Source organism: Somniosus microcephalus, unplaced genomic scaffold (genome assembly GCF_052327205.1).
Source record: "Somniosus microcephalus isolate GS21.2 unplaced genomic scaffold, FLI_Smic_1.0 unresolved_chr7, whole genome shotgun sequence".
NCBI lineage: Eukaryota > Metazoa > Chordata > Chondrichthyes > Squaliformes > Somniosidae > Somniosus > Somniosus microcephalus.
In genome coordinates, this window is record NW_028225185.1 from 28553252 (window position 1) to 28565782 (window position 12531).

The 12531-nt window shown below is 52.0% G+C and overlaps 1 protein-coding gene across 1 annotated transcript in view; it reads right to left on the bottom strand.

Moving 5' to 3' along the window:
* The window catches only part of huwe1 (HECT, UBA and WWE domain containing E3 ubiquitin protein ligase 1), a 286926-nt gene that overhangs the window by 89792 nt on the left and 184603 nt on the right, over positions 1-12531 (bottom strand). The window contains 7 exon segments of the mRNA XM_085978299.1: positions 504-686; positions 1147-1358; positions 3006-3220; positions 5765-5831; positions 6959-7104; positions 9427-9594; positions 11865-12060. Of these exon segments, the coding sequence (XP_085834425.1) occupies positions 504-686; positions 1147-1358; positions 3006-3220; positions 5765-5831; positions 6959-7104; positions 9427-9594; positions 11865-12060 (1187 nt within the window).

Sequence of the window (12531 nt, forward strand, 5' to 3'; positions counted from 1 at the left end):
CGAGGGGCCGAATGGCCGACTCCTGCTCCTATCTTCTATGTTTCTAAGTTAAGTTTCTGGTCAATGGTCGTCGTCGTACGTGTCTTCACACTGTTCCCTTTGGGGAACTGTATGAAGTGGTGGAAGGATTTCTGGCTGCGATTAACGCTCCTTCCATGACCGTAACCATCTTCGTACCAGCCATAGGGTGGTTAGTCCTATGGCGGAGGGTTTTACGGGCTCCCACAACCCATATGAGGGGGGGGGGGGCACCCACACCCACAAGTATCCCACTGGATGTCAACCCAGAATTTAGAGCCGGAACTCCGACTCCACTTGCCGGGACTGTCTGGAGCGGGGTTCGAAACCCTACGCCTTCTGGCCCAGCGGCGGGGATGCTACCGCTACGCCAAAGGCCCACTCCTTGGTCAATGGTGACCCCCAGGATGTTGATGGCGGGGGTTACAAGCCTTCACCAAAATGAGAACACACACACGCGGTCAGAAGACGAGGCATTACTTTACCTGGACAAGTCGAGGCTGTGTGGAACTCTGGCCAGGTCGTTCACCAGCCCCTTTTTCAGGAAGAGCCGGATGATGTTGTTCATGCCGTTGTGCTGGGTCTTGACAGCGTTGCTGCTGTAGAAGCTGGAGGTGGATGGACAGGACTCCATAATGGTGCTGATGATGCACATCACTGCCTGCAGCCTGCAGAAAGGGCGTCAAATGGAACAAGATTAACCGAGTGGGCTCCCAGCGGATCAACTCTACAGGCTGCAGATTGAGCGACTGCGTTAAGTGAGCGGCCTGTATTACATTCAGTCGTTGCGCCGGAGATTACAGCTTCGCGGGCGCTGCATGGCAAGAAGCTACTTTGGTGTTGCCTCCAGGATCTGGGTGACCCCCCCTGACCAACGTTTCCTCTAAGCTGCACGGCCACACAGAGCCCGGGACCAGCTTTCTCCACAAAGTTAAATATTGCACGTGCGCGAAATTGCGAATGGGCCGCGCACCCACAAAGAGTCAGGCGAAACATTGCCCGGCATGCACCCAGCGCAAGACCATTTCAATCCCGCACTGATTTAACCACCTAACTGGATTAGTGTCATTAAAATGCATCCACAACAGGAAAAACAAAACCCGCGCGATTGCTCGCTCCGATAGTTACCTGGCGTGTTTCTCTGTGCTCTCCGCCATCGCCAGCGCTCTGCTGAGGGCCGCTTTGACCTCGTTGACCAATGCGGCTTGAGCCTCTGTGCTCTGTGTCGCCGCTGCCAGACTGGCCAGGAAGAGCCTTGCCAGCGCTGGGGTGTCCTTGTCCCCCACGTTCTGGGTCTGGGGCAACAGGTGATCCAGGACAAATGCCAGGACGCTGCAATCCTGCAACAGGAAAAGTTAGAGAGAGAGCCTGAATTAGCACCTTCGAGTGAAGACACAGTAAACAGGCGCTCAAACACCACCACCTCCAAGTTCCCCTCCACATCACACACACACCATCTTGACCTGGAAATATATCGGCCGTTCCTTCATCGCCGCTGGGTCAAAATCCTGGAACTCCCTCCCTAACAGCACTGTGGGAGCACCTTCACCACACGGACTGCAGCGGTTCAAGGCGGCGGCTCACCACCACCTTCTCAAGGGCGATGAGGGATGGGCAATAAATGCCGGCCTTGCCAGCAACACCCATATCCCAGGAACTAATTTTTTTAAAAAGACAACACATATAGGAACAGGAGGTGGCCATTTAGCCCCTCGAGCCTGTTCCGCCATTCAATTAGACCATGGCTGAGCTGTATCTCAACTCAAAAGCAAAATACTGCGGATGCTGGAAATGACTGACGACAACCTTTTGGTCATTTATCTAGTATAACAATCAGGAACGACCAAACAGGCGTGACCTGATAGAGGTCTTTAAGATTATGAAGGGGGTTCGATAGGGTAGACGTAGAGAAGATGTTTCCACTTGTGGGGGAGACCAGAACTAGGGGCCATCAATATAAGAGAGTCACTAATAAATCCAATGGGGAATTCAGGAGAAACTTCTTCACCCAGAGAGTGGTGAGAATGTGGAACTCGCTCCCACAGGGAGGCGAATAGCACAGATGCATTTAAGGGGAAGCTGGATAAACACACGAGGGAGAAGGGAATAGAAGGAGATGGTGAGAGAGGGCTCGTGTGGAGCAGAAACACCGGCACGGACCAGTTGGGCCGAATGGCCTGTTTCTGTGTGGTACAGTGTGTTATTCTATGTAGTTAAATCTATTCCTGATTCAGCTGTTAAGGGCTGTAGCAGGGAAGGGTGGGAGAGGGGGAAGAATGACTCTCCTATTTACCCATGGACATCCTCTCCCACAAAGCTCATTGCTGACAATTCGATACACAGCCCGAGTGTACTGAAGCCAGGCGTGCGGCGGTGGGACCACATAGAAGACAGGGGCAGGAGTCGGCCATTCGGCCCCTCGAGCCTGCTCCGCCATTCAATGCGATCATCCAAATTCAGTACCCTGTCCCTGCCTTCTCCCCATATCTCTTGATCCCTTTAGCCTCAAGAAATATATCTAACTCCTTCTTGAATATATTTAATGAATTGGCCTCTGCTGCCTTGTGTGGTAGAGAATTCCACAGGTTCACCACTCTCTGGGTGAAGAAATTCCTCCTCATCTCTGTCCTAAATGGCTTACCCCTTATCCTTAGACTGTGACCCCTGGTTCTGGACTCCCCCGCCATCGGGAACATCCTTCCTGCATCTAGTCTGTCCAGTCCTGTCAGAATTTTATAAGTTTCAATGAGATCCCCTCTCATTCTTCTAAACTCCAGCGAGTATAAGCCCAATCGACCCAATCTCTCCTCATACGTCATTCCTGCCATCCCAGGTATCAGTCTGGTGAATCTTCGCTGCCCTCCCTCCATGGCAAGAACATCCTTCCTCAGATAAGGCGACCAAAACTGCGCACAATACTCAAGGTGTGGTCTCACCAAGGCCCTGTACAACTGCAGCAAGACATCCTTGCTCCACGGTTCTCTCACCTCTTTAATGAGCTCCGACTGGCCAGCCGTATAGTTGTACCCAGCTATCAGGGTGGCGATGCCAATGTACGAGCGCACCAGCTCGGCGAGTAACCTCAGGATGGTGGACGTCGGCATGAGGGGCTTGCTGGCTTTCGCCTTCTGCTTTCCGTCTTCGGAGGCTTTGTCGCTGTCCTTGTCCTTCTTGCCTTCTCGGTTTTCCTCTGGCGTGGAAACTGTGCAGAAGGAAAAAGGCAGGTTAATGCAGGGGCTCGGGAACCCCAGGAACCCCGCGCTTCAGAAAAAAGGCAAAAAACGTGAGGTGTAAAAAAAACTAAGCACTTGGTCGAAGCGTTAAAGCTTTAATCAACTGTTTTACAACATGGAGGTCTAGTTGTGTCCTTCACTAGTTCCTGTTAAGAATGTCCTGAGCAAGCTGGGCCCATGCCCGAGTATTTATACTCTCCCTGGACAGCGCCACCCGTAGGCCGCTCAGTATTATTTCATAAGTCTTTCTTTCATGAATGACTGATTCATGTCATTTTGCATGTGTACAGCGTCTTTAACACATCAGAGGCGCAATCAGACAAAAATGGATGCCAGGTCAAAGGTGGCGTTATTAGGCTGGGTAGCTAAACGTTTGGTTGAAGAGGGAGGTTTTAAGGAGCATCTTCAAGGAGGAGCAGGGAGGCAGAAGGGTTTAGGGAGGGATTCAAACCGTGCGCGCCTGGGCAGGAGGAGGGATAGCGCACAACGGTCAGTCATGGAAAACGACATTCGGGCTGTTTCAGCGCCGTGGCAGAGGCAGGAGCCTGACTGGCGGGAGAGGTTAAGACATGGAGCTGCGAGAAAGGTGGGCACCATTGGGAGAGAACATCTTCAAGGACTCGGCAGGGGAGTGGGAAGTTGCAGACGGGGCGACAGTTGGCGAGGACAGGGAAGTCGAGGGTTTTTTTTTTTTTTTTTTTTTTTTTTTTTTTTTTGAGGAAGGGGGTAATGGCGGCTGTTTTGAAAGGGAGGAGGGGGACAGGTTTCGAAGAGGGAACTATTTAAGTAGTCAGCTAAGGGAAGTTCGATGGTGAACAGTTTAGCTCACTACCTCACGTTCTAGCTCGGAGTCACAAGAAAGCGGCGGGGTGGGGAAGATAGAGCGCCGACCAGCACACACACACATGCAAAACTGCACTGGCCAGACGGCTGTCTGGCAGGATCTAAACAAGTCAACACATTGTTCAAGGCACACATCTCGTTCAAAGCTCAATTGGAACAGAACATTCAGGAGACGTAAAAAGATTGGCATCTCCGGCACCTTTCACCCCCTCGGGACGTCCCAAAGCGCTTCACAGCCAATGAAGGACTTCTGAAGTGTGGTCACTGTTGTAATGTAGCCAATTTACGCACAGCAAGCTCCCATAAACAGCAATGTGATAATGACCAGATCATCTGTTTTTAGTGATGTTGATTGAGGGATAAATATTGGCCCCAGGACACCGGGGAGAACTCACCCCCCGCCCTCTTCTTCCAATAGTGGCCGGGGGATCTTTTATGTCCACCCCAGGGGGGCAGAGGGGTTGAACGTCTTGTCTGAAAGACAGCATCCCCCCCCCCCAACACCCCTGCCGACAGTGCAGCACTCCCCTCAGCACTCCCCTGGAATGTCAGCCGGGATGACGTGCTCGAGTCTTGGGAGCGGGACTTGAACCCACAACAGCCTTCTGACTCAAAAAGGAGTGTGAAACCCACTGAGCTGTGGCCGACACTGACCGGAGCCAATCATTTCGGGACCAGCCAGATCCGCCTTACAAGTAAACGGGCCTGCTGTGCATTTCCTGCTTCAGTTCCAGATCTCCAACACTCAACTCGTCGCTTTTGCTTCTTTTAGGGAGAGGGCGGTGAGGTGGGCGGTGGCAGTTTTAAAGCGAGCAAACCATCCAGGCAGTTTGGGGGCAATTTACTTAGAGGAAAAAAAAAGTTAAGCAACCAGAACTCCTGGGGTGCGCGCAGCTTTCTGCCCGGAAGAACGTTTCGACGGTTGCCGAGCAGAGCATTTTTTTAAAATAGGGGGATGGGGACCAACGTCCTCTCTAAGCTGCGCAGCTGTCTGCCAATCCCGCGCAACCCGGGACGGGCTTTTCTGATGTGAAATTTCACGCACGCGCGAAACTTTGATGGGCCGTGCACCCAAATTTAAAAATCAGCTGTGCGCCATGCGCCTGGGGGGTACAGAGCTGCAGTGGTCACCGTACCAGTAATCCACAGAATGCGAGCTCAAATCCCATCGCAGCAGTTTGAGAATTTCAATTCCCCTTGGAAATAAACAGCTGGCATCAGTAAAAGTGAACGGCTGTCGTAAAAATCCAACCGGCTCACTGATGTCCTTCAGGGAAGGAAACCTGCCGCCCTCACACCGGTCTGGGCCTGTGCGTGACTCCAAACCCACAGTAATGCGGGTGACTCTTAACTGTCCTCTGAAGCAGCCCAGCAAGTCCCTCAGTTGCATCAAGCCGCTACCAGCGGTCCCAGAAGGCGGCCCACCACCTCCACCTTCGCAGGGAAACCAGGGATGGGCAGTAAATGCCGGCCCTGCCAGCGACGCCCACATCCGGCAAATGAGCAAGAACCAGGCACGGGAAGCCCAACCCGATGCTTTAAGAGCCTCCAAAACAAACGAAGCAGAGTCGCCGAGTGTGCGCACGCGCTCTCCACAGAGGCGCACCCCATTTACTCGGAGAACTGAGGCACAGGTCGACAGGCAAGAACTGCGCGGTCGGGAGACTTACCCTCGCCTTGAGATGTACCAGGCTGATTGGCATCGGTTGCTGCACCATCTGCAACAAAGACCTGGGTCTGCGAGAAGCAACGTCAGAGTTAACACATCTCATGTCATTTAAGTGTCTGAACAACCTCTCAATTTAGACCCTTTTCCTCTTAGACCTGCTCATGTGCAGTTTTACACTAGAGAACCAACACTGTCACCAGGTTTAATTAGCATGATGTTTCCAATTATAATAGGGAAAGAACACAGCGAAGCCAATAAACACTTCACACCAATACACTTCTGAACACATCCTAGCGCTAGTGACAGACCTGCACCCCAGTGTTACAAAGTGAGACTTGTCCCCACCAGCACTGTACCCGTGTTATACAGTGACAGACTTGTACCCACTAGTACTGTACCTGTGTTACAGTGACAGACCTGTCCCCACCAGTACTGTACCTGTGTTAGTGACAGACCTGTCCCCACCAGTACTGTACCCCAGTGTTATACAGTGACAGACCTGTACCCACCAGTACTGTACCCCAGTGTTAGTGACAGACCTGTACCCGTGTTATACAGTGACAGACTTGTACCCACCAGTACTGTACCCCAGTGTTAGTGACAGACCTGTACCCGTGTTATACAGTGACAGACTTGTACCCACCAGTACTGTACCGCAGTGTTATACAGTGACAGACCTGTACCCACCAGTACTGTACCCCAGTGTTAGTGACAGACCTGTACCCGTGTTATACAGTGACAGACCTGTACCCACCAGTACTGTACCTGTGTTACAGTGACAGACTGTCCCCACCAGTACTGTACCCCAGTGTTATACAGTGACAGACCTGTACCCACCAGTACTGTACCCCAGTGTTAGTGACAGACCTGTACCCGTGTTATACAGTGACAGACTTGTACCCACCAGTACTGTACCCCAGTGTTAGTGACAGACCTGTACCCCAGTGTTATACAGTGACAGACTTGTACCCACCAGTACTGTACCCGTGTTATACAGTGACAGACCTGTACCCACCAGTACTGTACCCCAGTGTTATACAGTGACAGACTTGTACCCACCAGTACTGTACCGCAGTGTTATACAGTGACAGACCTGTACCCACCAGTACTGTACCCGTGTTATATCTTGTGCTCTGGATATTTCCATTACCTGCCACCCTTTCCCTCACCCAATCCCAACCCCAAGGTTACTCACATTGATGGTGAAGCTCTGTTGTGAATCGAAGTCACTGCCCTGCCGTGTCAGCGAGCGGTACTGCTGGTACATGTCATCCCCCACATCCTGCAGCAGCTGGCTCAGTTCCTGATTCACACTCACCAGCTTCACTTCAACCTTCTCGGCTGCAGTTGGTGGGAAGGGAAGACAGAGAGGCGCGTTCAATAAATCCAAACTGCAACCGTTTCAAACACCTTGTCCGCCTGCGGCCACACTGCCCTGAAAACACCGGGTCCCATCTGATCGCGGAAGCTAATCAGAGTCGGGCCGCGTTAGTACTTGCGTGGGAGACCCAGTGCAGTTGACAGCTCCCAAACCTGCGACCTCCGCCACCTCAAAAGGACAAGGGCAGGGGTACAGTAAACCATCACCTCCAAGTTTCACACATACACCACGCTGACTTGGACATATAGCGGCCTTTCCTTCATCGTTGCTGGTTCAAAATCCTGGAACTCCCTCCCTAACAGCGCTGTGGGAGCACCTTCGCCACACGGGACTGCAGCGGTTCAAGGCGGCGGCTCACCACCACCTTCTTGAGGGTAAATATGGACGGGCAATAAATGTCGGCCTTGCTCACATCCCGGAAACGCAAAGTCGAAAACTTGGCCACACTACCAGATTCCTGGTAAGGTTACTAAAAGAACCAATTTTTTTAAATTTTCGCTCATGGGATGTGGGCATCGCTGGCAATGCCAGCATTTATTGGCCACCCTGAATTGCCCTCGAGAAAGTGGTGGTGAGCCGCCTTCTTGAGCCGCTGCAGTCCCATGTGGTGAAGGTGCTCCCACAGCGCTGTTAGGGAGTTCCCGGATTTTGAGAAGGAACGGCCGATATATTTCAGAATGGTAGGGGAACTTGGAGGTGGCGGTGTTCACATCTGCCCTTGTCCTTCTAGGTGGTAGATGTCTTAAACTAAACCACAATCCAAGCCCACACGGCGCAGTGCAGCACCAAGGGAGTGCTACATTGCGAGAGGTGCCACATCGAGCCCCATCGCAGGTGGATGATGAAGATCCCGCGGCACTACTGGAAGAAGGTTATCCCAATATCTTGGCCAACATTCCTCCATCAGGCAACACTCCCAAAAAAAACCTAGTCATTCGTGCGGTTGCTGTTTGTTGGTGTTCCATAAACTGGCAGCTGCATGTCCCCACGTGACAGTAATAGCACACAGTGTAGCTCAGTTCACACTAAGCATTTGCCAGATGCGATCAGGCGCCACACGACGGTATTTTTCTCATTCAATGCAATGCCGTAGATTGACCAGCCCTGCAATTCTACCCAGCTGCCAAACCACTATTGTTTGCACCAACTTCGAATGAAGCAGCAGGCACTTTTGCTTCAGACGGAGGATTTTTCAAGAGCAAGCCTCGAGTCAACCGAGGCTCAGTGGGCAGCACTCTCGCCAAGGAGTCAGAAGGTCATGGGCTCAAGTCTCACTCCAGAGACTTGAGCACAAAATCTAGGCTGATCCGCCCAGTGCGGCGCCGAGGGAGCGCCCGCCCCGTCCGAGGGGCGACGAGGGAGCACCGCACCGTCGGAGGGGCGGCACTGAGGGAGCGCCGCACCGTCGGAGGGGCGGCGCTGAGGGAGCGCCGCACCGTCGGAGGGGCGGCACTGAGGGAGCGCCGCACCGTCGGAGGGGCGGCACTGAGGGAGCGCCGCACCGTCGGAGGGGCGGCACTGAGGGAGCGCCGCACCGTCGGAGGGGCAGTCTTTCTAATGAGACGTTAAACCAAGGCCCCGTCTGCTTTCTCAGGCGGACGTAAAAGATCCGATGGTGCTATTTTGAACAAGAGCAGGGGGGGAGTTCTCCCCGGTGTCCTGGGGCCAATATTTATCCCTCAACCAACTTCACTAAAACAGATTATCTGATCATGATCACATTGCTGTTTGTGGGAGCTTGCTGTGCGCAGATTGGCTGCCGCGTTTCCTACTTTACAACAGTGACACTTCCAAAAAGTCCTTCATTGGCTGTGAAGCGCTTTGGGACGTCCCGAGGTGGTGAAAGGCGCTGGAGAAAATGGGAGTCTTTCTTTCAAAAGCTGGAGTGACTGGGCAGGAGGCCAGAGCCTGCCCTCACACCTCGCAATGCAGAGTCACAAGCGGACTGGGAACTGTGCGGTGCGAATACGACGGCGGGGGCTACACCGAGACACCCCCCACCCCACGCCGCCCTTCCCAAGACTAGTCCCACTGACGCAAGCAACATTGATTATATTCAAGCAGCTGGATTTTTTTTTTTTGCTGAGTGCATGGGACTGCTCCACTCCACGTCCGATTTATCAACGGCACGCAAGCCTTTTATTGCCCTCCAGCTCCCAAGAGGGCAGGCCTGGCCTGAGGCCTGGCCACCCTGTCAGGAACCGCCCGTCTGGCTGCATGCGGTGGGAGCTCTCGCACGCTCGACAATATTCCCGCGGGAACGATGGCAGACGAGGACGTACCCTCATCGGGAGCGTGGTACGCCGACAGGGCGTTCAGCATGTCGTAGATAACTTCCTTGATGGTGTCGGGAATTGTCGGGAGCGGAGAGGGCTTCACTGGCGTCGTTTTGACCAGCTGGACGGCGTTGGGGCCCTTGATGCGCAAATTCTCAAATTCATCGTCGGAGGCTGAAGGGACGAACAACAAAATTAGTTTTATTTAATTAACAAAAACCACAAGACCAGAGTTTAAAATAATGCAGCACCAGGCACCAACTTCTCAAATAAATTCTTGCGGGTGGGAACAAATATCATTCGGACTGCAAAGTTGAAACTGACGCTGAACTACATTGGCAAATGAATTTCAATGCAAGTGTGAGGTGGTGCATTTTGACAGGAGGAATAAGGAGGCCTCATACTCCTTGGAAAGTGGTCTAAATGGGGTAGAGGAGCAAAGGGATCATGGGGTACACATTCACAAATCATTCAAAGTAGCGTCGCAGGTTAACAAGGCCATAAAAAGAATGCAAACCAAGCACTGGGGGTCATTTCTAGAGGGATAGAATTGAAAAGCAGGGAAGTTTTGTTAAACCTGTATCGAGCCCTGATTAGACCACACTTGGAGCACTGTGCACAGTTCTGGTCTCCACATACCTTGGTTAGACCACACTTGGAGCACCGTGCACAGTTCTCGTCTCCATATTATAAAAAGGATGTAGAGGCATCAGAGAAGGAATTTTTTTTTTTTTTTTTTTATAAACAAAGGATGATACCAGAAACGAGAGGTTATAACCATCAGGAAAGGCTGAACAGGTTGGGGCTCTTTTCTCTTGACGAGAGAAGGCTGAGGGGTGATCTGATAGAGGTCTTTAAGATTATGAAAGGGGTTCGATAGGTTAGACGTAGAGAAGATGTTTCCACTTGTGGGGGAGACCAGAACTAGGGGCGATCAATATAAAAGACAGTCACTAATAAATCCAATGGGGAATTCAGGAGAAACTTCTTTCCCCAGAGAGTGGCGAGAATGTGGAACTCGCTACCACAGGGAGTGGTCGAGGTGAATAGTATCGATGCATTGAAGGGGAAGCTGGATAAACACACGAGGGAGAAAGGAATAGAAGGATATGGTGATGGGGTGAGATGGAGAGGGCAGGAGTGGAGCAGAAACACCGGCACGGAGCAGAGGGCCGAATGGCCTGTTCCTGTGCTGGACATTTTATTTCACATCTGCTGAGTTAGTGCGTTAACCGGAGCGATAGTTTCACTGGGAGGGGATTATTTCGTGGCCGTTTCGTACCATTTAGCTACATCTGTCGGATTACCTCCGACGATGCAAATAATAAACCTCAATAAAAGGGATGTTTCGCGGGATTCGATCACGTGCCTGTCTGTAGTTCGCCGGCAGCCTATCCAGATGGCCACTTTCCAAACAAGGGGCCGCGGGATTGTGATCAGGAGCAGAAGCCCCTTCAGATGTGTGAAGTTTCCGCAGAACTTACTGAAGCAACCGAAATCGATTAAAAATTGGATTGAACGCTGTAATGCTTAAACTGGCCCAGAAATTCGGGTCTCCACGGGTGAGTACGCGCTGGGTACTCACCTGTAGGCCCAATGGAAGTGCCGGTTTTGTGCATGAAAGGGGTTGAGAGGTGGAACGCGTGCGCCGGAGAGGCAGCGCATGCGCATCGAACTTATGTTTTTTCCCCAGGTTTCTCCGGGAGGGTAAGTCTCCAGCAGTTACACTTTTAAAAAGCAGGCGTAAGGCCTGCTTTTAACAAGGTAAGTGGTGAATTAATTAAAATTAAAACATTTTTTCCACAGGTTTATTATTTTTAAATACTTTAAAGAAAGGCAGGTTTATTTTTAGCCCCATTAGAAAGTGTAATTATTTTTTCAAAAGTTTAAATTGTTATTTCATGTAATTTATAGTTATTTTAAAAATGTGGTTAAAAAAAAAATCTTTGAAGTTTTGGGGCTTATAGTATTTATAGGTTTGACAGCTCTTCCTGTCAAACTTATGAATGAAGCATTCCCTGCTACCATTGGCTCTCCATGGCCCACGTGATCCCAGGGGACGCTTCGAACTAACTGCGCCCCTGGGATACGCAAGCACTGCGCGCCGGCAGTTGGAGGAGGCGGCCCAGGATCGGAATCCCACGCGGGCCCACAGCTCAACGGCCGGCGCGCTGGGTAAGTGCAGGTCGGAGGGCTTGCACCCGCGGGAAGCCCCGACCCAAATTTCTGGGCCATTGATGGTCAACTGAACTAAGGACCAGTATTGATGAGTGTAATAGAAGGGTTACTATTCGACGCACTGATAGAGGAACCCAACTTCTATTAAGCCGTAGGATAGACTTAACAGGGCATTGTTTGGGAGATTGGTGCTGGAATAACACCTCTGGCGACCGACATGAACTTCTCGGACACCAAAGCATTGGGCCGTCTCGACGTTAACCTACCGGTCCCATTGCCACGGGGCGCAGGCAGGGCTATCCTGATGCAGTTCTTTGCCACCTCGGTGAATATCTCTGGGTTCCTGCAGGCGGCCGGTCCCAGGACTCTCAGGATGTAGTTAATCTCTCGGGAACCCAGGCTTCCAGACACCACGCCGGAGGTCGTGCTGCCCGCCCCGCTGGTGGCGGCCGAACGCACCACCTGAAAGAGGAGGGAAGGGCCGTGAACGACCGCCCAATACATGGCCGAAGTTTCTCAGTGCAAAATTACATCAAGCCAAGAATATATTCCACGGAGATGACAGCAGCGGGACCGGGCAATACCGCAACACCGCAACACTCTACCATGACTGAAAAGGAAGTCACCCTCTCCACCAAAATTCGCCCCGCAGAGAAACCGTAAAATTGTAGTCCAACTCTGCCATTCCTTTGCTAGTTTTTCCTCAGGATCTGAGGGTGTAAAGCAGCAGGTCCCTGCGATTTCATTTGCGTTCACCGTGTTTGCTGCTTCCAGTTACTGTTGTGCTACATGTGCGTAGTGGTCGTGGAAGTAACGGCGGAGAGCCAACGCCAGACGTCGCTTGCTGGGGAGCGATACTGACTCGCGCAAGTTACTGGCTGGGGGTCGACAGTCAGGGTATGGAAATTACCACTCGTCACGGGGGGCCCAAAT